The sequence below is a fragment of the Alosa pseudoharengus genome, unplaced genomic scaffold (assembly GCF_046254945.1).
Source record: "Alosa pseudoharengus isolate Yale_2024_CS ecotype anadromous, Long Island Sound unplaced genomic scaffold, YU_APseudo_1.1 YU_APseudo_1.1_scf_17, whole genome shotgun sequence".
Taxonomy (NCBI): domain Eukaryota; kingdom Metazoa; phylum Chordata; class Actinopteri; order Clupeiformes; family Clupeidae; genus Alosa; species Alosa pseudoharengus.
The window spans coordinates 4,170,576-4,197,015 of NW_027468640.1; the positions used below are offsets into that span (position 1 = coordinate 4,170,576).

At 41.7% G+C, this 26,440-nt stretch overlaps 1 protein-coding gene across 4 annotated transcripts in view; it reads right to left on the minus strand.

Annotated features, from left to right (window-relative positions):
• Nucleotides 1-684: 684 nt before the first annotated feature.
• Nucleotides 685-26,440, minus strand: part of LOC143127169 (NACHT, LRR and PYD domains-containing protein 3-like) — a 101,162-nt gene continuing 75,406 nt past the window's right edge. For 2 of the 4 annotated variants that reach the window (XM_076288479.1, XM_076288478.1), the window contains 3 exons: nucleotides 18,462-18,635; nucleotides 1,468-1,641; nucleotides 685-1,008 (listed from right to left, as the gene is read on the minus strand). In XM_076288479.1, coding sequence (XP_076144594.1) covers nucleotides 819-1,008; nucleotides 1,468-1,641; nucleotides 18,462-18,635 — 538 coding nt within the window. In that variant the 3' untranslated portion in view covers nucleotides 685-818. Of the gene's footprint in view, nucleotides 1,009-1,466; nucleotides 1,642-18,461; nucleotides 18,636-26,440 lie in introns of those variants that run through there. The other 2 variants (XM_076288481.1, XM_076288480.1) reach the window with 2 other exon arrangements.

Sequence of the window (26,440 nt, forward strand, 5' to 3'; positions counted from 1 at the left end):
AATGAATGAGGATAATTGCTTTTTTTTGCATTATTTTGAATATGACTCGCTCCAGTCTCAACAGCACGTACTTTTTCCACACGCTAAGTTCTAACACGCATAGGCCTATCCCCTCTCGCTTTCTCTCTCTCCATCCCTGCACACGGTGCTTTCTTAAAGGAGCTGCACCATTTTACAACAATTGCATCTACATTTTCATATTAGAATGTTTTGTCAAGTGTAAGCTTAAACTACCGTGATCAATTTAAGTTCCCGTGCCCCCGCTGAAAGTCTCTTATGCTCTTATGCGTTTATCGTTTCACTAATAAATCTATAAGTAACCGTGACAAATAGGGTATAAGATATATAAACTCACGCTATTGTATTATCATATATGTTTGGTAATGGCTCAGCTTTCTCTGATTGTTCTACTGACTTGGAAACTGCATCATGGAAGCAGTAAGTCAAGTCGCATCAAAAATAGTAGTGGCACCAAAGTGACACCTTGTGGTTGTTTGTGTCAACTGCAGTTTGTGCCATTTCTGCCGAGAAAATGGGGATCGTGATTCCTGAAGGAACCCGTCCAAACTTAACAGGGACCCACTGTACTGTTTTATTTATAAAGATCACTTTAAAACAACACCACTTACACACTGTTTTATTTATAAAGATCACTTTAAAACAATACCACTTGAAATATCAATGTGAAGCACCCAGTACACAAGTAAGAGGAAGACATAATTAGAGGATAACAGAACTGGAGAACAGAAATAGGAGCAACATCCTCCTGAGTAAAGACAGGCACAGTGGGAGGAGCTGTTGGAAACCTGCCATATGCGCTATATAAAGTGCCTAAAGTGCCTTATATGTTTACAGTTTGGATGTTTCTTCAGTTCAGAGAGCAGCTGCTGTGTTGAGGGTCCAGGCTGATTATCCTCCAGCCAGAGCTCTCTGAGGGCTGATGGGTTTGATCTAAGTGCTGATGCTAAAACCCCAAAACCTTCATCTGTTATACTGCAGCTCTTCAGGCTGTAGGAGAAAGAGAGAAACACTTCATCAGATCAGCTGTCAAATTTACAATGATTTATTGTTAGTCTCTCTCTCTCTCTCTCTCTCTGTGCGTGTGTGTGTGTGTGTTTGTGCGTGTGTGTTCTGTAGAATATCAAATATTATTTTACATAAAAATTTACTATCATGTGGGCATGGGCGTGATGAAAAGGAGAAGGCAGGGAGGTAAGAAATGTTTCACTAAAGAAGTGTTTACAAATTAATATGACGTTTTTGAATCTAGGAAAGCACTCATCAGTACTTTTTAACTTTCTTAAAATCACGCCACACTCCAGTTCAGTTTAGATTAAGGTGTATTTCTCCAAATTAATATTATACCGTCACATGTGACTAAGTCAACACTTGTGTGAAAAGAGCATAACAATTAACTGTCACTGTCAAATTCCCTGATAGCAACTCTAATGTGATTGTGATACTCACTATAGTTTTTCCAGTTTACAGTTGGGATCCTCCAGAAGAGAAGAGAAATGCTTCACTCCTGAGTCTCCTGCTTCATTCCCACTCAACCCCAGCGCTCTCATGTGTGAAGGGTTTGATCTCAGTGCTGATGCAAGAGTTCTGAAGCCTTCTTCTCCAATACTGCAGTTTGACAGGCTGTAGAGAGAAGTTGGAAAAACACTTCACCTCGATTTCCTTTTGACAATCAAATATTACTGTGACATTTAAAATATTATCTATGTAAATATGTGTGTAAAATTGTGTGTACAAATAATGTGTGCACAGAGAAGTGTCTGTGATAAAAAAGACCAGGGAAATGTTTTTACTCCCGACTTCACCATTCTCGTAGCCTAGAAATCTAGACGCACCCTAGTGGCGGCAAATTAATTTGCTCAGCCTGTACGTCTAGTAGCAAACCATAGGGATTTCTATTGGCTGACGCCGTGGACGTCATCCAATTACAACGCTCTATTTTGTTAGAGTATTAAGGCGGGCTTAACAGGATGACAACAGTCCTGCGACGGTGAACAACAAGGAAGGTGGCTATGGCGAACGAAGAGCGGTTGTTTGAATCGGCGTTGGCGTCAACTTTGGAGGAGTTGGACTAGTACATCTTGATATTAGCTGATATCTCTTAAGCCAATTGAAAGATATTCATCAAACTTGGTCTACTTACCCACTATAAGTTGTCAAAGAGCTGGCAAGACAATTTAGGTCTTGAGGTCAAAGGTCAAAGTTACAAGGGGTCACACAAATAACTCACATGCAGTATTTGGTTCATATCTCCAAAGCAGACTGATGGATCTTCATTAACTCTAGTACATTTATTGTCTATACAAGTTAGATGAACTTAGGGACTCAGGGCCATGGGGTCAAAGGTTAAGGTCAGTTTCATCCCCTGACATACAAGGTTATAGACGGTGGAGACATGCTAATCAACATGCCATGTTCAATTCAATTACTGTAAATATAGCATTTTTACATAATTTAGCATATAGACTTGGTTGTTTTTGACATGGGGAGTCCCTATCTACAGCACAATGAGTTCAATACCCCTCCTTTGTATATAAGAATCAAGATTCTGATTGCAATTACTGTAGGCAAATGTGCTTAGCAGTTACATAGCAGTGAAATACTTCCACTAGCATAGTCATGACCTGACCAATATCTCTTTCAATATTGTCCATGCAGTCCTTTCCACAGTACAAGCAGTGCTACTTCCAGCTGTAAATTATAGCTTTCTGTGCTGTGGTGACTTTCCATAAGTTAGTATGACTGTTAACTGTGGCCCTTGCTATATTTCCCTTCATGGACAAGGTGTTGTCTACTTTCTCCTGGCAATTTCTGTAACCCTGAAGACTAGCATTGTCCTAAAGGTTTTGATGTTAGTAATGTGGCATGTCCGTTGTTATCTGTTCAGTTGAAGTTACGGGTGGGCAAAAAATAATATCTAAATATTTTGGAAGATTTTGACGGTAGATATCAATAATATAATTAAATACGAATTTGTCAATCTCTTAAAAAATGGGATTTAATTGTATGAGTTACAAGCCACCTTATAATTTCTCACAAAGCACATTAAGGGACACAAAGTATTAAGATAGCAGTTTTCTAAATTTTGTTTCTGAAAGATGATACTGTTGTAAGAAGCAATATTTTCCCCTGGGATGAATATCAGTATTTAGTTGTGCTCAGTACTGTCTTGATTCATTATTTTCCATTTCACTGCAATGGATGATGAGACAGCACTTGAAGAGGAACTTGGCATATGCACAGATCTTTGCGTTATCTGCCAATGTGGAGGTGAGCCGTCATCTTGTAGCACTGGCTTGCAAAAGCTGATTTACTATAGCATTGCTATAGGCAACAACACATTTTTAAAGGGTGGTTCAGGATATTGGACAAAGGACCTAATTTCCAAGTTAGCATGTGTGATATTTATCAGTGGAGACCATTTTCAACACGTTTCATCCAGTCCTTCTAGTTGCAGAGTTTGCAGGTGCTAAGCTAGCGCAAGTAATCAGTATGTTAGCCTGCCACTAAAAACAGTCTTACCCACTCCACAGTACACCCAAGCAAATACATTATAACGGCAGACAAATAAATTATAACGGCCGACTGTCGATGTAAATGTCTGTGTGTTGATAGTTTTATATTTCTAACATTATTCTATCCATGCATTTCAATGATTGCATAACATTTTGAGGGACTAGTTTTTTAGCAGTGGTTAGTAGTACTGCGTCGAAAAAGTAAACAGAGAAGCGCACTCCAATCAGGATACTGTCGTGGAAAATGTCTACCCTGGAAATCCAGAGTTCTCACGAGAGCACAATGGAATGAGCAATGATGCAGGTTACTTTTACCCCTTGCATCCCAGGGAACCAATCAAATCGGCGTATCTGATAAATGCGGGCCAGAGGTGAGCTAAACTGATGACGACAGCGCTGCAACGTTGGAGGTCAGTAAACATTGGTCATAGTGTTATCCAATTGTGTCGAAGTCCAGAATCATTCAGAGTAAACATCGGTCTAGTGTTATCCAATTGCATGCAGTGAGATTTTCAAATGCATGCTTGGTGCCGCCCCTCGAGTTGGGCCATTACATTGTTCGTGGCCAGACCCTTAATCTATCTAGATTACCAGGATCTGGATTTTCCAGGCTAGAAAATGTCCACTTCCAAATCCAATTGTCCAATTAACAATTACCACTTGACTATTTAGTAATTTAGCACTCTGGAACAAGGCATCCGAAGGAGACAATGTAGATAGAATATTTTCTGAAGACTGTTGATCTTTATTCACCGTATTCCAATGATAGTACAGCCCAACCATCAAAGCAATAGGGAGGAGATGTCATCAGCTGGGACCCCCGACAAGATCTCCCCTACGGATGGCTATACACTATATGTTACACTCCTCAGCCCTTGAGAAGTGCCACCCTCTCACGCCATCTCCATCAACACCCTTCACCAATCAGTACCAAGCAGGGTCGCTTACATTGGTGGAAACCATCTTCCCATCATGCATAAAACTATATGCAAACCTATGTAATACATAGGTAACATATTCAAATTAGTGTAACCCTAAGTTTTTCTGGTTCCTTCCAGTTTGGTGAAATAAGGCCTTCTTATCTTATTCTCTTCCTAGCTGGACAGGCCCTAACTCATAAGGCACAGTGGCCTCCTCATCCCTGTCCTGTCCAGTCCTCACCAGCTTGATAACACCCCCTCTCCCTTAACCATATAAGGAGGAGATCCTATCATCCTGGTACCCCCAGTACTTTTCCACTCCTCCCCCCCACTCTTCTGACAGTTGGTCTGGCCTACACAAGATACAATGACCTCACACTGCTCACAGCAAATGCAGTGGCATTAAGACTTATGACACTCATGACTACATTCTTCTAAAACATGAAAACCCATGCAATAGTATAAACCTTTATGAAACCCATGATTACATCCCTTCACATCCTGAAAACCCACCATAATACCTAGTAAAATCCTAGGTAATATCTGTCCACTGCTGCCGTTGCTTATATGCCTACTATGTGTGGGGCGGAAGCTGCACTGAATACAACAGGAAAGCCCTGCAGCACATAGTGAACACAGCTGGAAGGATTATTGGTGCTTCACTCCCCTCCCTGAAGGACATTTACACCTCCCACCTCACCCGCAAGGCGACCACAATTGTGAGTGATGCAAGTCACCCCGCTCACAATTTGTTTGATCCACTGCCCTCTGGGAAGAGGTACAGTACAGAAGCCTGCACTCCCGCACCACCAGACTCACCAACAGCTTCATACACCAGGCTGTTAGGATGCTGAACTCTCTCCCCCCTCCACCCTCAGCCACATAACATCCTGGACTTTTGGACCCACAATGGCTGCCTTGCACTATTCCACTTGCACTACTCCACTTGTACACTTGCACACTTTGCAACTTGTTGTTGTTGTCCTGTTGTCCTGAAAACACTTCTGAACACACTTCTGCTGCTCTTACATAACTTGCACCACTATGCCACTTGCATACTTAGGTCAAATAGAACTACCTCAGCCATTTATTGGCCTGACTTTTGCACTATTATATTGACTGTCTACTGTATGCACAATTGCACAATTTCAACCCAAATTTTGCTGCTCTTATTTCTCATTCATTGTATGTGCCTTCTTATTTACTTTTTATATTGTTTACTTGAATGTTATGTTTGTCTGTGGACCTAATTGGTAAAATATGTCTTGTCTCCAACGTGGGATAGTGGGAAACGTAATTTCGATCTCTTTGTATGACTTCAGGGAACAAAGTATAACTATTGCAATGCAATGCAAGGGTAGTTTTTATTTCTAACACTATTCTATCAACATAGACATTATAATCAACATAGGCGTTATAATTTAAGTTGAAGGAAACAGCTCAAGATGACAATGTTTATCAGATGTTTGACAGAGGTTTGGATTTAATCTCAAACTTCTGCTATTCAGCTTGTCTGAATGAACTACAATGTTGTTATTGATGTACTGAATGTTATGTAATAGTACTTTGTTTTTTACTCCAATATCATTTATGAACTGAAACAGTTATTATGACCGCCGCGCAGCGAAGCGGCGGTCATATAGGTTTAGTCAGATTTTTTTTTTTTTCTTTTTCGCATGTCCAAATTTCTGTCAATGATTCCCGGGACACTGAAAGACCGGGGTAGACGAAACTTGGTGGGCATGTAACCCCATATGGATAGCATGGAACCATCGTTTTTCGTTTTGATCTGTAGCCCCCCCGCTGGACTGCACCCCCCGAAAGGAGGGTAGGGCAGACACAGTTTTCTGTGAATATCTCGAGAACCGTAAGGTTTAGGAGGACCATTTTTTTTTGTATGTTGATCTCAAGGGGCCATGTCAACCCATTCCATAACCACTCATTTCATGTATAGCGCCACCTAGTTAAACACAAAAAAGTAAAAATGAGGTGTTGTAATCGCAGGTATCTGTGACCTAACATAGTCAAAACTGCACGAAATTGGAAGTGTAGGATCATTATGACACCCTCTGAATGCACGCCAAGTTTCGTGGAATTCCGTTCATGGGGGGCCACACAATAAATTAATTTATGTTACTATACACCAACTGGCCTGTAGGTGGCCGGAGACAGTTTTCTGTGAATATCTCGAGAACCGTAGGGCCTAGGAGGTCCACCTTTTTTTTGTATGTTGATCTCAAGGGGCCATGTCAACCCATCCCATTACCACTTATTTCATGTATAGCGCCACCTAGTTAAAAATTAAAAAGCAAAAAATTAGGTGTTTTCATCACAATATCTCTGGCTGACAAGGTCAAAACTGCACGAAATTGAAAGTGTAGGATCATTATGACACCCTCCGAATGCATGCCAAGTTTTGTGTACTTTCGTTCATGGGGGGCCTTACAATAAAACAATTTATGTGTACATTTAGTGACGTACACCAACAAGGATTCCCGGGACACTGAAAGACCGGGGTACACAAAACTTGGTGGGCATGTACCCCCACATGGATAGCATGGAACCGTCATTTTTCGTTTTGATCTGTAGCCCCCCTGCTGGACTGGACCCCCCGAAAGGAGGGTAGGCCAGACACAGTTCTCTGTGAATATCTTGAGAACTGTAGGGCCTAGGATGACCATTTTTTCCGTATATTTGCCTCCAGGGGTCATGTTAACCCAGTTCATGTGCACACATGTGCACAAACAGATACACACACACACACACATTCACAGTAATCATGACACATACTCACACAGTAGACATATGTACGCTTCCATGCACAGGCACATACGCAGGCACGCACACACACACACACACACACACACTCACACACACACACACACCCACACACATAACATAAACATAACACAAACAATCAAGAATTTCTCATAATTATGAACAGGCAAGATGGAGGTGGGGTTGTATAAAATGAATTTTACATGTGAAATCTATGAACTAATCATGTTTTGGTACTTGTTGTCTAGCAGATACCAGTGAGAATTGAGTGTGGATAATGCAATTTAGTGAGACAGTTAGAATCATATAGGCCTTTCAGCGTGATTTCTTTTTGTGGAAAACATGTGCTGGACTGGGCGGCGGTCATATTTTGTACCGCTCTGCGGTACATCTAGTTTTAAAACAGGTATTCACACAGATGTTTGCATTTTTAAAACAGCAAATTATTTTGATTTACCCTGGTTTCAGAGAGGCTACTACTACAATACTAGCCTGGCCTTAATTGCCTTCCTACGTACTTCCGCTCGATTTTCATCTCCCTCCACGACTCCGTCTGGGATTCCGGCCATTGGCCTCGTTCGCAGCGGTAGATTCGACTCCGCGCCAATCAGCGAGCAGGAGGCGGGAGTTGTGAGAGACGACATCGAGATTCTGCGCTGTGTTTGAATTGTAGTTCTCGAGGAGTTGGCAATGGCATTTGTTAATTAAGCAATTCAGTCCGTGCTGGCTACGCTTCCAAATATTCAGGAACTGAACTCCGAACAAAAGGAGTGTTTAACACATTTTATTTCGGGCAAAGATGTCGTGGCCCTACTCCCTATAGGCCAAAGACCCAAAATATAGCATACCGGTACCATCTGGGTGGGCAAATTCTAGTTGTGATTTTTTTATACCTACACATCCCTAGTTTATGTTTTGATATGATAGACCTCTGAGATTGGTAGCTTTTTAGTGGTTATCACCTAATGAAGTAAACCACCCTCTAATATAAATCGCATTTTAGACGCCTGGTGCATATCCTGGTTGAAGCCATGGTTAAGACACTTGTCAGTGTTGTATAATATTGTGTTTGGCATCATCTTAACCCATTTACGCCTAAAATGCCTGCTAAAAACGCCTATAGAATCCTATGGCATTCTAGACTAAATAACCTTATTTCCTGAGGGTTTTCTGAAAACATACAAAAAATTGTCAACGTCTACCAAAATTTTTTATCTAAGCCTCTGTAGCACCTAGAAACATGAAATAAAAAGCATGCTGCGCTACGCAGCATCCAGCGGGAGGGGCAATGTTGCGCTACGCAGCATCCAGCGGGAGGGTCAATATTGCGTCATGCAGCATCCAGCGCGAATGGGTTAAAGAGTACATCCTAAGCTTTCATTTTCACATTGGTGAAGCCCTCTGACAAACACAGAGGTCAGTGGAGCTCTTTGAACCATCAAAAACACAACATTTTCCACAATTTCCGCCTAAACTATACACTTTCTTTATGCCCTGTGGCATCAGAGAATATTACAGATACAAAAGACAGAAACTGAAATACTCTCTGGACTCCAAGGATTCTGGAAATGTATGCTTTATCCATACTACTTCATTGTTGGATGTGATTTCAGGACTAAACTAAGAAGGATGACTTTGGCCAAAATTCCGCTCATGGAACTTCATTGGTTTGTTAGGTAGATGTGTAATTGTGTACTATGGGATTTGGGAAACGTTTGATTTGTATCGCGCAGTAGCCTCGATATTAAATTACAGCATGTGCGGCAGACCCGGTATGAATGAAGCGGCGTGCGGGAGGGAATATTTAGGTGAATGGATAGGTTAGCGATTGCTAAGGGGAGGGAATAGAATAGGGGGTTCTAAGACGTCTAAGTTTAGTCAGAGTAGAAGTGGATTACGTGCGACTGAGTTGTGTTGCGTTGTGTTGTTGGCCGATGAGTGTGAATGACGAGTGATTGAGACCGTGATTTATCAGCGATCATTTTGTTGTTTTGTAGTGAACACCTCCTGTTGCCCGTGCACTAGCCTGTACATCTATAGGAAATAAACTACCGGAGTTTTGGAACGATATATCAGCCTCCCCGTCTCCTAACTTCTCATCGGCGTCACAATATGTTATCTTCAACCTTACTGTTGAATAGTTATTTGCTATTCTTCCACTAACTCTTACATTTGTATCGCAAAGCTGGCATGGTCATTTACATCCATCTTGTTCGTTTTGGTGGGGAATGATTGTTGTGGGCAATTTCTGAGTGTTGTAGTGTAGCTTACTTCACGATCGAGCTGGCGCATAACATACGTCACGGCCAAACGTTAGCGATTGGGTGAAATCAGATCCAATCGTTTCAAACTTCTACAGAGTCCACTAGGGGTGTAACGGTACACAGAAGTCACGGTTCGGTTCATACCTCGGTTCGGACATCACGGTTCGGTACGAGTTCGGTACAATGGAGGGAAAAGCAAAACAAAAATGCAGAAAGCATTTTTTTTTGTACATGTCTCAGGCTGTACCACCTAGTGTCATACAGTCTCTTCCCTGAGTTATCTGCAACAGCCTGAAGTGTGTAAGATGTAGGCTAAACAGTACAATAAGTACCCAGACTCCATCTGTAACTTGTAAACAAAAGAAGACAATCAGCTATGAAACTGAAAATAGGCCTACAGCATCTCTTATTTCTGAAAGTGCAAATTACATAGAAAAATGATTTTTAAAAATCCACTTAAGCAAGACCTTCAACATCTGTGTTTAGTTGTATATGGAAGGGTCTACAAGTTGCCTCAATATTTTTTTTATTGTGTGTAAAGTAATAATCTAGCCTACTAACTGTGAAAATATCACACTATTTTGCCTTTTTTAAAAAAAACGAAATTGCTCCTTTCATTTTATAAAGACTAGGCTACAACTAGAACTCACGTGACTGCACTTTGACGTTAACTCACCGTAGCATGGTTTGTTTATTAGCCTGGTTAGCGTTGTCACTTTATTTTACTGTCTATGCACTTAACACTACCAGCTCCTCATGTGAGAAGTTACAAGTTACCCCAACTTAAAGGTAATTACCACGCGATTTACATAGCTTTCTGTCATTACGAAATCATTTAATTTAAGCCATAGGTTTTGGCCCTATTTGTATGTGTATCCAAAGGCTGCTGAAGCGCAGGGTAAGTTTTTTCCCCTCGTTTCAGTGATTGGTAGCCTACATCATCTGGGTGATGGCTTCGAATATGTGTAGCATTTTTTCCACTCACATACCCAACAACTGCTGAACAACGCCGACACACAGTTTCATCTTATCCACCACTCTTTCGCCTGTACTAACGTTACTGTAACTGAAGTTCTCAAACTTGCGATATTAAAGAGACCAGCGGATCCTCTAACTCTTGTGGGTCTAACCTTAGTGCTGCTAATGACTGACGGACTCGACCGACGACCTGACAAAAAAAACATAGGCGCCAATCAGAGCTTCAGAGCTAAGGCGAGGCTACAGATTAGCGTTAGGTGTCGCTAAAGAACTCCCGTAACTCTCGCTACTTAACAGTAATTGCGCATTACATTAATTAATGCGCACACGAGTTTTATGTATTTTTATACCGTGTATTCTCCGTGTAAATTCATGCACCGAACCGTGACGCCCGTACCGTTTCGGTTCAATACGAATACATGAACCGTTACACCCCTAGAGTCCACGCATCCAGCTTGCAAACGTTCGTCAATAGCCGAGATCCCAGACCCTTGTAGAAGCGAAGCGTACCAAGGGGATGGCAAATTGCCAGGCTACTACAATACTAAAATAAGATGTGGATTTTGAAACAACTGTTTTTATACAGAAAATAAAGTTTGTTTTGCTTTAATAAATGTCTTAATCTTTTTTAATGTCAATTCAGATAGCTGATTCTATGCCTCAGCCACCTATAGCCTCATGACCTTTAACCTCTACCTGTGATCCCATAATCTTTAATGCCTTATCAGTTAATTTAGGCTTAATTAACTGTGCTGGGTTTAATGAGGATCCTTCGATCTGCTTGAGAGGTATAACACAAACATTGCATGTCAAGTATGACCTCACGTGACCTTGACCTTTGACCCCAATACATTAAACACCTACTAATTTCATCAAGAACTTATGGTGAGTAAGTAGATCAAGTTTGGTAAAGATCCTTTTACCAGTATGGGAGATATCAGCTAATATCTATATGTGATCATTTACGACTTTGGCCCAATAATCATTATACCATGGTCCATTCAAAGCTGTATATCTTTTTTCTGGTACAAATCTGCGCTGTAGGCACCTTAAATTCTTAATCTACATGAAATTACGGTTCGATTGATAGCAAATATCCTTTTGCTGTATTTACTTCCACCTTCAACCCTAATTCGCTCAGACTAATTCCTTTCGAAGAAGGATGTATTTGCTCTGGCCACGTCATCCTGCTTTTTGTTCTGATTGGTCGTAGCGCTGGCCTATTGCATGCCCAGGCAGTTTGAAAGACAATTCTCTACCCGCCCCTTGGATTAAGCGAGGTGAATGGGTCGATTCCAGACTATACATTTCAAGAATATATGTTCTCCTTCAGAAAACAGAGGTTACATCCATAACCACAAGTTCTCTTTCAGTTGAGTTCACTCTATGGGAACACATCTACCAAAGTGCCTCATTGGTGACTGGACAAGCGCTCACATTACCAGATTCTTCAAGGGCGTTGAACACACAAAGTCAAGAGTATTAGCCGACAACATAGCACAAGAGTACACTGACTGTGGCACACACACAGCTCACTGCTCAACTCAACTGTAACTGAGGGTGCACTACCAGAGGCTTCCAGTATTCACATGTGAGACTGTTCCGAGCGCCCAAACACAGTCATGAACGCAGGCCTGTACGTAACACAGAGGGTGTGTTCGAAATGGGAGACAGCTGCCTACTGCCTCCCTCCCTACATAGAGAGCTGTCTCACTAGACATGACTTTGGATTAAATGCATCGGTAACGCTTTAGAATAACATGTGCTTATTAGGTATTAACAGTGCATAATAAGCAGTTAACAATTCATTACTAACAGTTAGTTAACTGTTGTTATCCTTTAATAACATTAACTAACTGTTAGCATGCAGCTTGTAAGTGTTAATAAGCAGCCTTTTAAGTTACTTACAAGCATATTTGTTAACAGTTGTAAGTGTTAACAAGCAGCTTGTTAATGCTTGTTAATGGTGTATAAGACAAAAAGTTGGATAACTAATACGCTTATAAGACCTTTCTTACCTATTTGTAGTAAATTTTGCAGCCCCCCAATCTAAAGCGAGGACCATGTAGCCTATAGTGCCACAAGCCCAACCTTCTATCTCTCCATCTAACTTGGTTTAGCTGTGAGAAATGCACCTTCAAAATAGATGCAGTGAGCAGGAATCGAACCCCGGTCTCCCACGTGAAAGACTGCATCGCTACTTGTTAAGCTATACTACTGTTCATAATTCACTGATGAAAATGGTCATTTTGATTCTATATTTCGATGTTCTATATCATACTAGCTATGCTTTTTACAAATATGTTTCTGATGGAAAAGTGGTGTTTAATTTCCATAATCTTTGTTCAGTGAACGCATAAAACAGTTTGTCAGTTTGTCAGCAGTCTAAAGATATGCCAGCTTTGTATATAGTTTGGTTACCTAGCAACCGAGGCGATAAGTGGGTGCGTTCAAAGCTCTGGTTCAAAGTTGCAAACATAGGCGAACGTTCGTGATCGATTTGAAACATGTTTCAGTTTGCTTTGAACAGAGGCGAACATTCGTGGTCTGTTTCTGCATTAATTAAACACCACTTTTCCATCAGAAACATATTTGTAAAAAGCATAGCTAGTGTGATATAGCACATCGGAATATAGAATTAAGATAAACAACTTCATCAGCGGTATAAGGAAAGTAGTGTAGCTCAATAGGTAGTGATGCACTCTCTGATGCAGGAGACCGGGGTTCAATTCCTGCTCACTGCAACAATTTTGAAGGTGCATTTCTCACAGCTAAACCAAGCTAGATAGAGAGATAGAAGGTTGGGCTTGTGGCACTATAGGCTACATGGTCCTCGCTTTAGATTGGGGGGCTGCAAAATGTACTACAAATAGGTAAGAAAGGTCTTATAAGCGTATTAGTTATCCACCTCTTTGTCTTATACACCATTAACAAGCATTAACAAGCTGCTTGTTAACACTTACAACTGTTAACAAATATGCTTGTAAGTAACTTAAAAGGCTGCTTATTAACACTTACAAGCTGCATGTTAACAGTTAGTTAATGTTATTAAAGGATAACAACAGTTAACTAACTGTTAGTAATGAATTGTTAACTGCTTATTATGCACTGTTAATACCTAATAAGCACATGTTATTCTAAAGCGTTACCAACGCATCTTTTAAAAATGAGCGTAGCACTCTAGAATCTTTGGTTAACACTACGGTATGACGTTAGCAAAGGCCTGACGTTAAACTAAATTAGCTTACGTAAGCTAGCAGGCTAACGGTATAAATTAGTTTTACGGCCGGCAGATATATCAGACCAGACGCTATTAATGGTTACAACAATGGCATAATCAGATAGTTAAGTGTTTATTTCTAATCTGTAATCTACAAATCTAAGCAAAATAAGGTCACACAAATTACATTTTAAACAGATTCAGCAGCCATTACCGATGTCATCCGCCATGTTTGTTTACCTTTCACAGCTGTTTCAGACGTTGCCGCAAGGGATTATGGGTAGGAGGGAGCATGAAGTGTGCATCGATGCTGCCTTCAAAAATGACCGTTATTTGGGAATTCTAAGATATCTTAAAAGGCAGCAACTTTACCCGTTTGTAACACACCCAGAGAGTACTGATGAGTGTTCATATCCAACCGTGGCAGAGCTGCGTAGCCAGCTCAGAGGAGAGGTGCAGCTGAAGGTGGAGAGCTTAGTCATGTCGCCTATCCCAAGTGGGTGGCGCGCCTGTGGTATATGTGGGGAGTTGGCCACCTAAGCACCTGGCATCCACACACATATACACGCATGCCACCACTCCCATTAATTTCCCCCTAGACAATTTCTACTTGGTAACGTTGTTTTGCTTTAATTATGACCACCACTAGCCAAGCGGTCATATAGGGATTGTTAAAGTCCACCCCCCCCCCCCCCCCGCCATCTACGTCTGGTCTACTCTACTAAAAAAATTAAGTTATGTGTACATTTAGTGACTGTACACTCATTGGCCTGTAGATGGTGGTGCACACATATACACACGCACACACACACACAGGCACGCACATACTATTGGTATCGGCATATGCGACCTAATTTTTCAAAAGTGCGACTAAAAAAAATCGGAGGTCGCACCGGTGCGACCAGCTATTCGAGAGAGGAAAAAGTGTCCGCATTGAAACTCTACCTTTGGTTCAATAACAGACACATATTTGGCCAATAATTGTGGTTTAAACAAATCACAGATAGTGAAGGGCGGGACCTCCCCTCTGATTGGCCGTGGCCCAGTGCCTGTGTGTAAATTTGAAAATGCGTGTGGTGCAGAGAGAGAGAGAGAGAGAGGTCAGAGACCCGTTAGATAAACAGAGTGGATGTAGTTGCATTACAGTGTGGTCACATAGGCCGAGATAAATGTCCCCTCTCCCCACTGCCTTTCGGCGGCTGGCAGCAGCAAACCGATCAGACGAGCCCGAGATGATGATCAAGTTTATCGTTGCCTACGATAGGCCTAGTGAAACTTCCCTTCACCAAGTTCAGTCCGAAATAATTATTCACCAGAAAAATAGTTTGAACGTAAACCCGACGTAAAGGAAGGCCACTTGCGCCAAATTTATAGGAGTCATTGCAGATGAAAAGACGTCTTAAAATTGCGATCAATGCATACAAGGCCTTCGCGAACGACAGAGATACAGATATCGCCGAAAAGGAGTGCGTCATTGACCGCAGTTACATGCAGGGAGTAACCCGGTTTTCAACAGCAATATTCGTTTTGCGCGCGAGTTGTGTAAACTCATTCTGATGGCATCAATCAATTTAATCCAGTATTTGCCGCAAACCGAATATCGCTGCTACATTTAAAGCCCGAATATTCCCTGCATGTATAACTGTGGTCATTGTGTACGGTGAATTGAATGGACACATTTAGATCGAGCATGGCAAGTCATTGCAATAGCCTATAATAATAGGCCTACCATTTCGTTACTGCATTAAACATAGTGATGTTCTTATTGAAAATGTAAAAATACTAAAATTAAAAAGTAAATTGCATTGTGGGACTGTGAAATGATTATTGCAATCATCATTGCAAAATCACATAAAAATCCCCCAGGCTACTTGGAACATCTCTTTAAATTGTGCTCAAATACATTTCTATGGAAGATGCTAGCATGGCGAGCTGGTTTAGCCAAGGCCTAAAGATCATGAAGGATAGTATGTAAGACATTGAGCCATGAGATGTGCAGTTTGAAGCCCTTAAAAGACGTGCACTGTTAATTTACTCACTGTTATTTTTATTTAATTCATCTTGAGATGTTTTAAGTTTACATTTCAGCTCAGTGAAGCACTTAAAGCACCAACACTTCATTAAGTTACTTTTCTTGTAGAATTGTAAATCATAAGTCATAGGACAACCTATATAGGACAGTAATTAAGGAAAAAAAAAGAACCTGCTGCGGTGTTAAATGCGATGTGGTTGAAAATTTGGGTGCACCTAACTTTTGTGCTGGTGCACCTAAGAAAAAAAGTTAGGCGCACCAGTGCAACCAGTGCAAAAAGTTAGTCTGGAAGCCTGTAGGGCTGAGACGACGTAATTGACTAGACTACATAAATTCGTCAAAGTGAATCATTTGTGTCAACTCAATGTAGATTTATTAACGCACCAGTGATGATCTAGGCTACATCTCAATTTAAACCAAATGTTTTAGAGCGCACTTTGAGAGATGTATCCAGGGCAGGGCTGTACCTATTGCACGTTCTACAAAAATCATTCTGTGCGATGGATGATTTACTAACATTATTTCTGATACAGTTTTGCCTATGGCTATACATGCGTGAGACTGAGACGCTTGTTTGTTTGAAGTGCTTATTTAGGGTGTGACTGAGAGGTGAATCGATGTGCTTTGATTCCAGCTTGGTAGTTGTAGTCAATGCAATTAAAAAGCATGTGTGTCTGGGAAGTATCCAAACAATGATAACACTTTCATTGTGGCTGCTTTAGCCACAGACCTTCAGCTACTGTACAGTGGGTCCCATTTAGAAGTGGCCACTTCATTCACGCTTTCTGTGATTCATGCAGCTGGGTGAAATGTATTACAACTTTTCGCCAAGAGGTGGCAGCTTAAGTCCGCTTGATACTGTAAGGCAGGTGTTTTCAACCAGTGGTCCGCGGCCATCAGTATTTTTCCCAAGAACAATAATGAACGCAGCTCTCAACTTGGCCCATTAAAATGTGAACAGTCTAGCGACGCATTTCATGAAGGCCCTTTTGGACATGTCAGTTATTTGTACCACTGGTTAGATGTAAAACTGCATTTCGTTTTAGACTATTGGTATTTAATTTGTGCATTGACAATAAAGTTGAATATCATATGAACTAAAGATGACTAAAATCGTGCATATGTAGAAGAAGAAACATTCACAAAAATCCATGGCATGACCTCTCTTCTTGATACAGTAGCTGTTGAAAACTGCATGGAAATGACAGGGATTGTTTTGTTTGTTAATAAATAAATAAATAAATAAATAAATAAATAAATGTAAAACTGATACCTTCTGCTGTCCCCAAATACAATGTAGCCGACAGGTGTACATGACCTTTTTATCAGTCCAGTTGCAATGGATGAACTGTGATGAACTGCCATACTTGTGATTGTTTAGAGATTTTAAAGGTTTTATAACAATGTTTCAAATTTTTTGGCTAGTGCTACAAATCTATTCACCTTCGCAGCGCCAGCAGGCTACTTGCTGTGCGGCCCGCACACACACACACAGGCATGCCAAACAAGCATACACAAAAGTTTCAAGAGTGGGGGATGGAGTAGAAGATGGATACAAATTGATTAGTGTGATTTATGTTCGCGGAACGGATGTACAGGACTGTGCGGCGGTCATATTTTGTACAGCTATGCGGTACATCTAGTTCAATAAATTATTATTTGATTCTAACCTTGTTGTCCGTGTCTTTTTGTTGCGGTCTGGGAACGAGCTGGCCGTTACAGTGTGTGTAATAAAGAAAATGTAACTTGACTGAGTTAGTATTTGTGTGTGTGTCGTGTGTGTGTGTGTGTGTGTGTGTGTGTGTGTGTGTGTGTGTGTGTGTGTGAGTGAATGACTAACTGACTTAGTCAGTGGTGTGTCTGTGTGGTGTAAAAAAAAGACCAGGGAAAGAGAAATGCTTTTACTCCTGGGTAAATAGTAACATTTTAATTAAGTATAAGTAAGTATAAGTATATATACTTTTTTGATCCCTTGAGGGAAATTTGGTCTCTGCATTTAACCCAATCGGCGAATTAGTGAAACACAAACAGCACACAGTGAACACACAGTGAGGTGAAGCACACACTAATCCCGGCGCAGTGAGCTGCCTGCTACAACGGCGACGCTCGGGGAGCAGTGAGGGGTTAGGTGCCTTGCTCAAGGGCACTTCAGCTGCGGCCCACTGGTCGGGGCTCGAACCGGCAACCCTCCGGTTACAAGTCCAGTGCTAACCAGTGGGCCACAGCTGCCCAAAAAAGATGCCGTCGCCTTTATCACTCCATCCATCCATCTCTTGTCCTCGCCCTCTACCTCCTTTTCATTCTTTCGTAGGCAGGGGGGGTTTTTTGCCTCTCTTCTCCCTCAATCATTTTGGCCCATAAAACTACGGGAGGAGTTGGCGAGCAGGCTGAGTTTTCAGGGCTGGCTAACCCCCTATGGGTGCACTGACTCGCACTAATACTATTTGTGCCTGGGCTTTGCTCGCTGGAGATGAATTTGTATTGTGAATTTGTGTGTGTGTGTGTGTGTGTGTGTGTGTGTGTGTGTGTGTGTGTGTGTGTGTGTGTGTGTGTGTGTGTGTGAGAGAGAGAGAGAGAGCAATCAAGAAGAAAAGGCAGAGATAATACATGTTTAAAGTAATACTATTCAATTTCATTTGAATAAGTAAAAACATGTGTGGTTTTGTGTGAGAATAGTAAAAAAAAATCAGTCAAATACTCTGATGGCAACTCAGCATTTGGTATTGTGATACTCACTATAGTTCCTCCAGTTTACAGTTGGGATTCTCCAGAAAGGGATAAAGATGTTTCACTCCTGAGTCTCCTGCTTCATTCCCACCTAGCTGCAGCTCTCTCATGTGTGAGGGGTTTGATCTCAGTGCTGATGCAAGAGCTATGAAGCCTTCCTCTTCAATACTGCAGTTGTACAGGCTGTAGAGAGAAGTAGGAGAAACATGTCATCTTAATTTATTTTTGAAAAATCAAATATCCCTGTTAAATGTACAATATTCTGTTAAATAAGGTTGTGTGTACAAATACAGTATGCAACGGTGTACAGGATGTGTCTCTGTGATAAAAAATAAAGGAGACAAATGTTTTTACTCCTGACTTAATAGTAATCTTTTAAATGTGAATGACTGTGTGTGTGTGTGTGTGTGCGCACGCGTGTGTGTGTGTGTTTGTGCCTTTGTATGTGTGTTGTGAAGACCCCCTGTGCCCCTTCAGGCCTTCTCCTGTCAGTGCACGGGCAGGGCTGGGCCTGGTTAGGCTGATAGCCTTATTGATTGCCCCTGTGTTTGGGGTGGGGCTATATAAGGGGTTCCCCATCTCTCTCATTAGGCACTTCTGCTCCTTCTTGCAGGCAGCCATTTTGATTTCCTCACACTTGCACTTTGCGCTCTCCCCTCACTTGTAGACAAAGAAAGAGAGGGAGAGGGCTAGAGACACAAGTACTTCATCTAGCTTCTCACATCCTCTCTCCTGGCATCCACACACGTATACACGCATGCCACCACTCCCATTCATTTCCCCCTAGACATTTTCTACTTGGTAATGTTGTTTTGCTTTAATTCAATAAATTATTATTTGATCTGAACCTTGTTGTCCGTGTCCCTCTTTATGTTGCCGTCTGGGAACGAGCTGGCCGTTACAGTGTGTGTCAAAGAACGTTGACACGTGAACGAGTTTGTGTTTGTCATGCTTGTGTGCGTGTGTGTGAGTGTGTGTTAGAGTGTGAGTGTGTGTGTGTGTGTGTGTGTGTGTGTGTGTGTGTGTGTGTGAGAGAGAGAGTGAGCCTGTTTGTGTGTGTGTGACAGAGAGTGGTTGTGTGTGAGTGTGAGTGAGTGTGTGTGTGTCATAAATATCCCGTATTTTAACAATCTCATAACATTACCTCTACCATCGGACTTGTCAGTCTCTGTACTGTTGTCCTGTTGCTACCCCCTTGCCCTTCCAGCGAATCAGATGTTTTCAAAGCATCATTTTGCTTGCTTGAAGGCGACAGTGAGACTATTGAAGATGACGGCGTGGTTGTCGTGAGGGCACGATTCAGTGGCACCTGCATAGTGTACGGCCGCACGCACTGTGTGTATCGGCCTACCAGGCTACTCAGCTACGAATAGAGTAAGAATTCCCCCTGTTTGTATATTCACTCCAAGTTGGCCTACCATAACTTCCCAACTCTGCACTGTAGCCCATAAACTGCATGACAGGCTTTTTATATTTTTCTCTAAAATAAACAAAAGCAATTTGTTCAACTTTATGAAATAGAATTACGCACTAGGCTACTTGGAACGCACACATTTTGTTTGCACAGGAGAGAGAATGACAGCGCACAGGGACATCGATTACAGCCTTGTTAGGGCTGTATAAAGTTGACCAAATTAATAATGGCTGTTGTTCGGCGTAAATAAAGTAGGCTACTTTGTTGTATTGTTTAGCTGACCAATGCACAAGCTTGCAACTGCGAAACGGACTAATACTGCAACCCTTCCAACGTTGAGGGACGAATGTTTTCCCGTATTCTGCGTGAGAAACCCGGGAAATCTCCCTCATTTTCAAAGCTCAATGTTGACAGCTATGGTGTGTGTGTGTGTGTGTGTGTGTGTTTGTGAGAGAGAGAGAGAGAGAGAGAGAGAGAGAGAGAGAGAGTGTGTGTGTGTGTGTGTGTGTGTGCGTGCGCGTTTGTGTGTGTGTGCATTTGTGTGTGTGTGTGTGTGTGTGAGTGTAAGTGTTTGTGTGTGTGTGTGTGTGTGTGTGTGAGAGAGTGTGTGTGTGTCACAGTGTGTGTGTGTGTGTGTCACAGTCAAATTCACTGATAGCAACTCAGCATTTGGTCTTGTGATAGTGAAGATGGGTCTTTTTTGATCATTTCAACATGGCACTGCCCTGCCGGCGACATGGAGGAGGGCTCCTGTTGCAAATTGTTTGTTTGCTCGTATTATTTGTCATGTCGCAGTTAATGTCCCCGTTTTATGTCGGTGTCCAGTGGGCACAATGTGCAAGACGTACACTGAAAGTGACTCAATTCCTGAACCGTTTATTTGATATATGCCACATGAGATAGAAGGGAATGGAGCGGATAGCATTGGCCTGGCTAATCCTGTCCTGGCCTGGCTAATAATGACAAACATGGAGGCAAAAAGGAAGCCCCTGTTTGCTCAGGATGAAATTCTAAAGGCAAATGTACTGAACCAATTATACATGCGTTTTGAATCTGATAACAACAGGGACTGCTGTGTTGTTTTAGAATGTAACTTGTAATGTGAAAGACAGGATTTTTATAGATCTATATGCTGTAACCAAGGTTTTTAAATCCATGCACTTGAAAAAAGCGACAGGGCCAGATAATATGTCCACCTTTCTTTTTTTTTTTAAAGTGAATGAAATGATTACAGGCCTGTTGCACTAACTTCTAATGTCTTCAAGTCCTTGGAACGACTCATGTCAAATGTGCACTCATGTCAAATGCACTTTGTGCAGAGGTGGAGCCATGTCAGTTTGCATAAAACGCAGTACAAGTGATGCCATATCGACTATAATGCTCCTTACACTGAAGCTCCTTGAAAACTCAGGTGCATATGCTAGATTGCTCTTTATCGATTTTAGCTCTGCTTTTAATACAATCCAGCCACATATTCTCCTAAGAAAACTAGCTCTCCTGAATGTAAATCCATTTTTAATCAGGTGGTACCACTCTTTCGTCACTAACCCATTTAAGCCCAAATTTTTCCCAGACATGCAAATATGCAAATCATGTGTTATTAGCAACCCTTTGAAGTAATCAATAATATATATTCTTTTAAAAATGTAGAAAAGTAGATGAAAAAGTGAGCTTTATTACCGGTCACAATTGTGACCGGTGGGATAATATGTGTATACTGAATTAAAGGTTGCTCAAATTGTTTTTTTGTTAAAATAAAGGTATTCTGACAGGACTTTTCAAACTGATATGAACACTGAGACCAATGGCAATAATAAATATTGTTTATTGACCAGGAGCTTCGGCTCGTTAAAATAGAACCCCGAATGTGTATGTCTGTGCGTGCGAGTGTGTGTCTGCATGTAGTTGTGAGAGTTAGTGTATATGGTCTGTGTGTGTGTATCTAAATTCTGCATGGGGTGTAAGAGCTAGTGTGCATATTGTGTGTGTGTGTGTGTGTGTGTGTGTGTGTGTGTGTGTGTGTGTGTGTGTGTGTGTGTGTGTGTGTGTGTGCGCGTATAAATATATCTATATATATATATATATACAGTGGGTCCCCGTTAAAAATTGACACTTCATTCACGATCATGGTGAATGGTGAAATGTAAGTACAACTGCAGCCGCTTGGGGGCAGCATAGTCCGCTGTGGAGTTCCACGGTCGGCCAGACCACAGCAAGGGCTGTGATTGGCCGAGTTTTCAGTGCGTTTCTCTGTGTTTTTAGCAGCCCCTGCAACATGCTAGTCCACTGTAGCCTAAGCCTTGTACATAATGTTAAACATAGTTTTGGATTCAGTGGCAAGATTTCTAGATTGTCCAGTGTCTGTCTCTCAGTAATGTTTTAAAACTAGATGTACCGCAGAGCGGTACAAAATATGACCGCCGCCCAGTCCAGCACATTTTTTCCACAAAAAGAAATCACGCTGAAAGGCCTATATGATTCTAACTGTCTCACTAAATTGCATTATCCACACTCAATTCTCACTGGTATCTGCTAGACAACAAGTCCCAAAACATGATTAGTTCATAGATTTCACATGTAAAATTAATTTTATACAACCCCACCTCCATCTTGCCTGTTCATAATTCTGAGAAATTCTTGATTGTTTGTGTTATGTTTATGTTATGTGTGTGGGTGTGTGTGTGTGTGAGTGTGTGTGTGTGTGTGTGTGTGCGTGCTTGTGTGTGTGCCTGCGTATGTGCCTGTGCATGGAAGCGTACATATGTCTACTGTGTGAGTATATGTCATACGTATGATTACTGTGAATATGTGTGTGTGCGTGTGTATCTGTTTGTGCACATGTGTGCACATGAAATGGGTTAACATGACCCCTGGAGGCAAATATACGGAAAAAAAATGGTCATCCTAGGCCCTACAGTTCTCAAGATATTCACAGAGAACTGTGTCTGGCCTACCCTCCTTTCGGGGGGTCCAGTCCAGCGGGGGGGCTACAGATCAAAACGAAAAATGACGGTTCCATGCTATCCATGTGGGGGTACATGCCCACCAAGTTTTGTGTACCCCGGTCTTTCAGTGTCCCGGGAATCCTTGTTGGTGTACGTCACTAAATGTACACATAAATTATTTTATTGTAAGGCCCCCCATGAACGAAAGTACACAAAACTTGGCATGCATTCGGAGGGTGTCATAATGATCCTACACTTTCAATTTCGTGCAGTTTTGACCATGTCAGCCAGAGATATTGTGATGAAAACACCAAAATTTTTGCCTTTTAATTTTTAACTAGGTGGCGCTATACATGAAATAAGTGGTAATGGGATGGGTTGACATGGCCCCTTGAGATCAACATACAAAAAAAAGGTGGACCTCCTAGGCCCTACGGTTCTCGAGATATTCACAGAAAACTGTCTCCGGCCACCTACAGGCCAGTTGGTGTATAGTAACATAAATTAATTTATTGTGTGGCCCCCCATGAACGGAATTCCACGAAACTTGGCGTGCATTCAGAGGGTGTCATAATGATCCTACACTTCCAATTTCGTGCAGTTTTGACTATGTTAGGTCACAGATACCTGTGATTACAACACCTCATTTTTACTTTTTTGTGTTTAACTAGGTGGCGCTATACATGAAATGAGTGGTTATGGAATGGGTTGACATGGCCCCTTGAGATCAACATACAAAAAAAAAATGGTCCCCCTAAACCTTACGGTTCTCGAGATATTCACAGAAAACTGTGTCTGCCCTACCCTCCTTTCGGGGGGTGCAGTCCAGCGGGGGGGCTACAGATCAAAACGAAAAACGATGGTTCCATGCTATCCATATGGGGTTACATGCCCACCAAGTTTCGTGTACCCCGGTCTTTCAGTGTCCCGGGACTCATTGACGGAAATTTGGACATGCGAAAAAGAAAAAAATAAATAAATAAATAAAAAAAATAAATAAATAAATCTGACTAAACCTATATGACCGCCGCTTCGCTGCGCGGCGGTCATAATGAGAGCTTCGTCAGCTGGCAGTAGGCTACTTTGTCGGTAGTCATGAGAAGTTCGCTTGCTAACAGAACATAAAAATGCTGCCCTGAAACCTTGTGAATAGTTCTGACACTAACGAGGTTGAAATATAGCTTTTGCCTACAGCATCTCCTTAACAGTAGCCTAATGTTAACAAAATGACAGCATTCATATGACAAAGGAAAACGAATCCGGTCACTCAAGACTGTGCCGCAGCTGTGGGGCAGAAGACGCTTGGTGGCCGTCCACAACGTTATAAACTTAACCTAAATAGTCGGCTGCTGTAAGCTACAATCGGATTTTATTGTATACCCCTGTTGTCTCAATGATAACTAGATGTACCGCAGAGCGGTACAAAATATGACCGCCGCCCAGTCCAGCACATTTTTTCCACAAAAATAAATCACGCTGAAAGGCCTATATGATTCTAACTGTCTCACTAAATTGCATTATCCACACTCAATTCTCACTGATATCTGCTAGACAACAAGTACCAAAACATGATTAGTTCATAGATTTCACATGTAAAATTCATTTTATACAACCCCACCTCCATCTTGCCTGTTCATAATTCTGAGAAATTCTTGAATTGTGTGCATGTGTGCATGTACATGTTTATGTTATGTGTGTGTGTGTGTGTGTGTGTGTGTGTGTGTGTGTGTGTGTGTGTGTGTGTGTGTGCGTGCGTGCGTGCGTGCTTGTGTGTGTGCCTGCGTATGTGCCTGTGCAAGCGTACATATGTCTACTGTGTGAGTATGTGTCATACGTATGATTACTGTGAATGTATGTGTGTGTGTGTGTGTGTATCTGTTTGTGCACATGTGTGTACATGAAATGGGTTAACATGACCCCTGGAGGCAAACATACGGAGAAAAATGGTCATCCTAGTCCCTACAGTTCTCAAGATATTCACAGAGAACTGTGTCTGCCCTACCCTCCTTTCGGGGGTCCAGTCCAGCGGGGGGGCTACAGATCAAAACGAAAAACGACGGTTCCATGCTATCCATGTGGGGTTACATGCCCACCAAGTTTTGTGTACCCCGGTCTTTCAGTGTCCCGGGAATCCTTGTTGGTGTACGTCACTAAATGTACACATACATTATTTTATTGTAAGGCCCCCCATGAACGAAAGTACACAAAACTTGGCATGCATACGGAGGGTGTCATAATGATCCTACACTTTTAATTTCGTGCAGTTTTGACCTTGTCAGCCAGAGATATTCTGATGAAAACACCTAATTTTTTGCTTTTTAATTTTTAACTATGTGGCGCTATACATGAAATAAGTGGTAATGGGATGGGTTGACATGCCCACTTAAGACCAACATACATAAAAAAGGTGGACCTCCTAGGCCCTACGGTTCTCGAGATATTCACAGAAAACTGTCTCCGGCCACCTACAGGCCAGTTGGTGTATAGTAACATAAATTAATTTATTGTGTGGCCCCCCATGAACGGAATTCCACGAAACTTGGCGTGCATACAGATGGTGTCATAATGATCCTACACTTCCAATTTTGTGCAGTTTTGACTATGCTAGGTCACAGATACCTGCGATTACAACACCTCATTTTTACTTTTTTGTGTTTAACTAGGTGGCGCTATACATGCAATGAGTGGTTATGGAATGGGTTGACATGGCCCCTTGAGATCAACATACAAAAAAAAAATGGTCCTCCTAAACCCTACGGTTCTCGAGATATTCACAGAAAACTGTGTCTGCCCTACCCTCCTTTCGGGGGGTCCAGTCCAGCGGGGGGGCTACAGATCAAAACGAAAAACGATGGTTCCATGCTATCCATGTGGGGTTACATGGCCACCAAGTTTCGAGTACCCTGGTCTTTCAGTGTCCCAGGAATCATTGACGGAAATTTGGGCATGCGAAAAAGAACAAAAAAAAAAAAAAATCTGACTAAACCTATATGACCGCCGCTTCGCTGCGCGGCGGTCATAATAACATCTCATTTCCGACTATATTTCAAAGTGTGCCGTTCATTTGCATTATTAACATAACATCGTATTTTGTCATTTTTGGCGAAGACATGCATTCCGTTAGGGATATTGAACATATTTAACATTCTCTAACCATCGTGATTTCGAATTGGTGCAGTTGTCAGCACAAAAACTCATTTTATTCTTTTGCTCTTTTGCATTGCTCTATGCTGTTCTATGGTGCTTTCTGCCTCTTGGTTGCGCACAGCATGTTTTCGTGACGTTTCATAGAAATCCATGTATAATGAGCGCATAAAACGACTTGTTTTGGGACATTAATCTAGGCTACGTTAAGCTTTAAGGATTGTATGTCCTTAATTTATTTATATAGGCCTATTTAGGCTAGGCTACTTGCGCAAACCCTGGATAGACTTTTATTGCCACACAACAATATTGGTGGTATTTGTTACATTAGCTTTAAAAGGCACCGCTTCAGAAAGCTGCACTGCTTGTGAAAGAAGGGGGTGGGGGAGGGGAGCTTGCAGCCAAGTGTCGGAAAAATGCATAGCCTACAACACAGAACCCGCTTCTCGCATTAGTCACTGATAGTAGACACGCTTCCAGCCTAA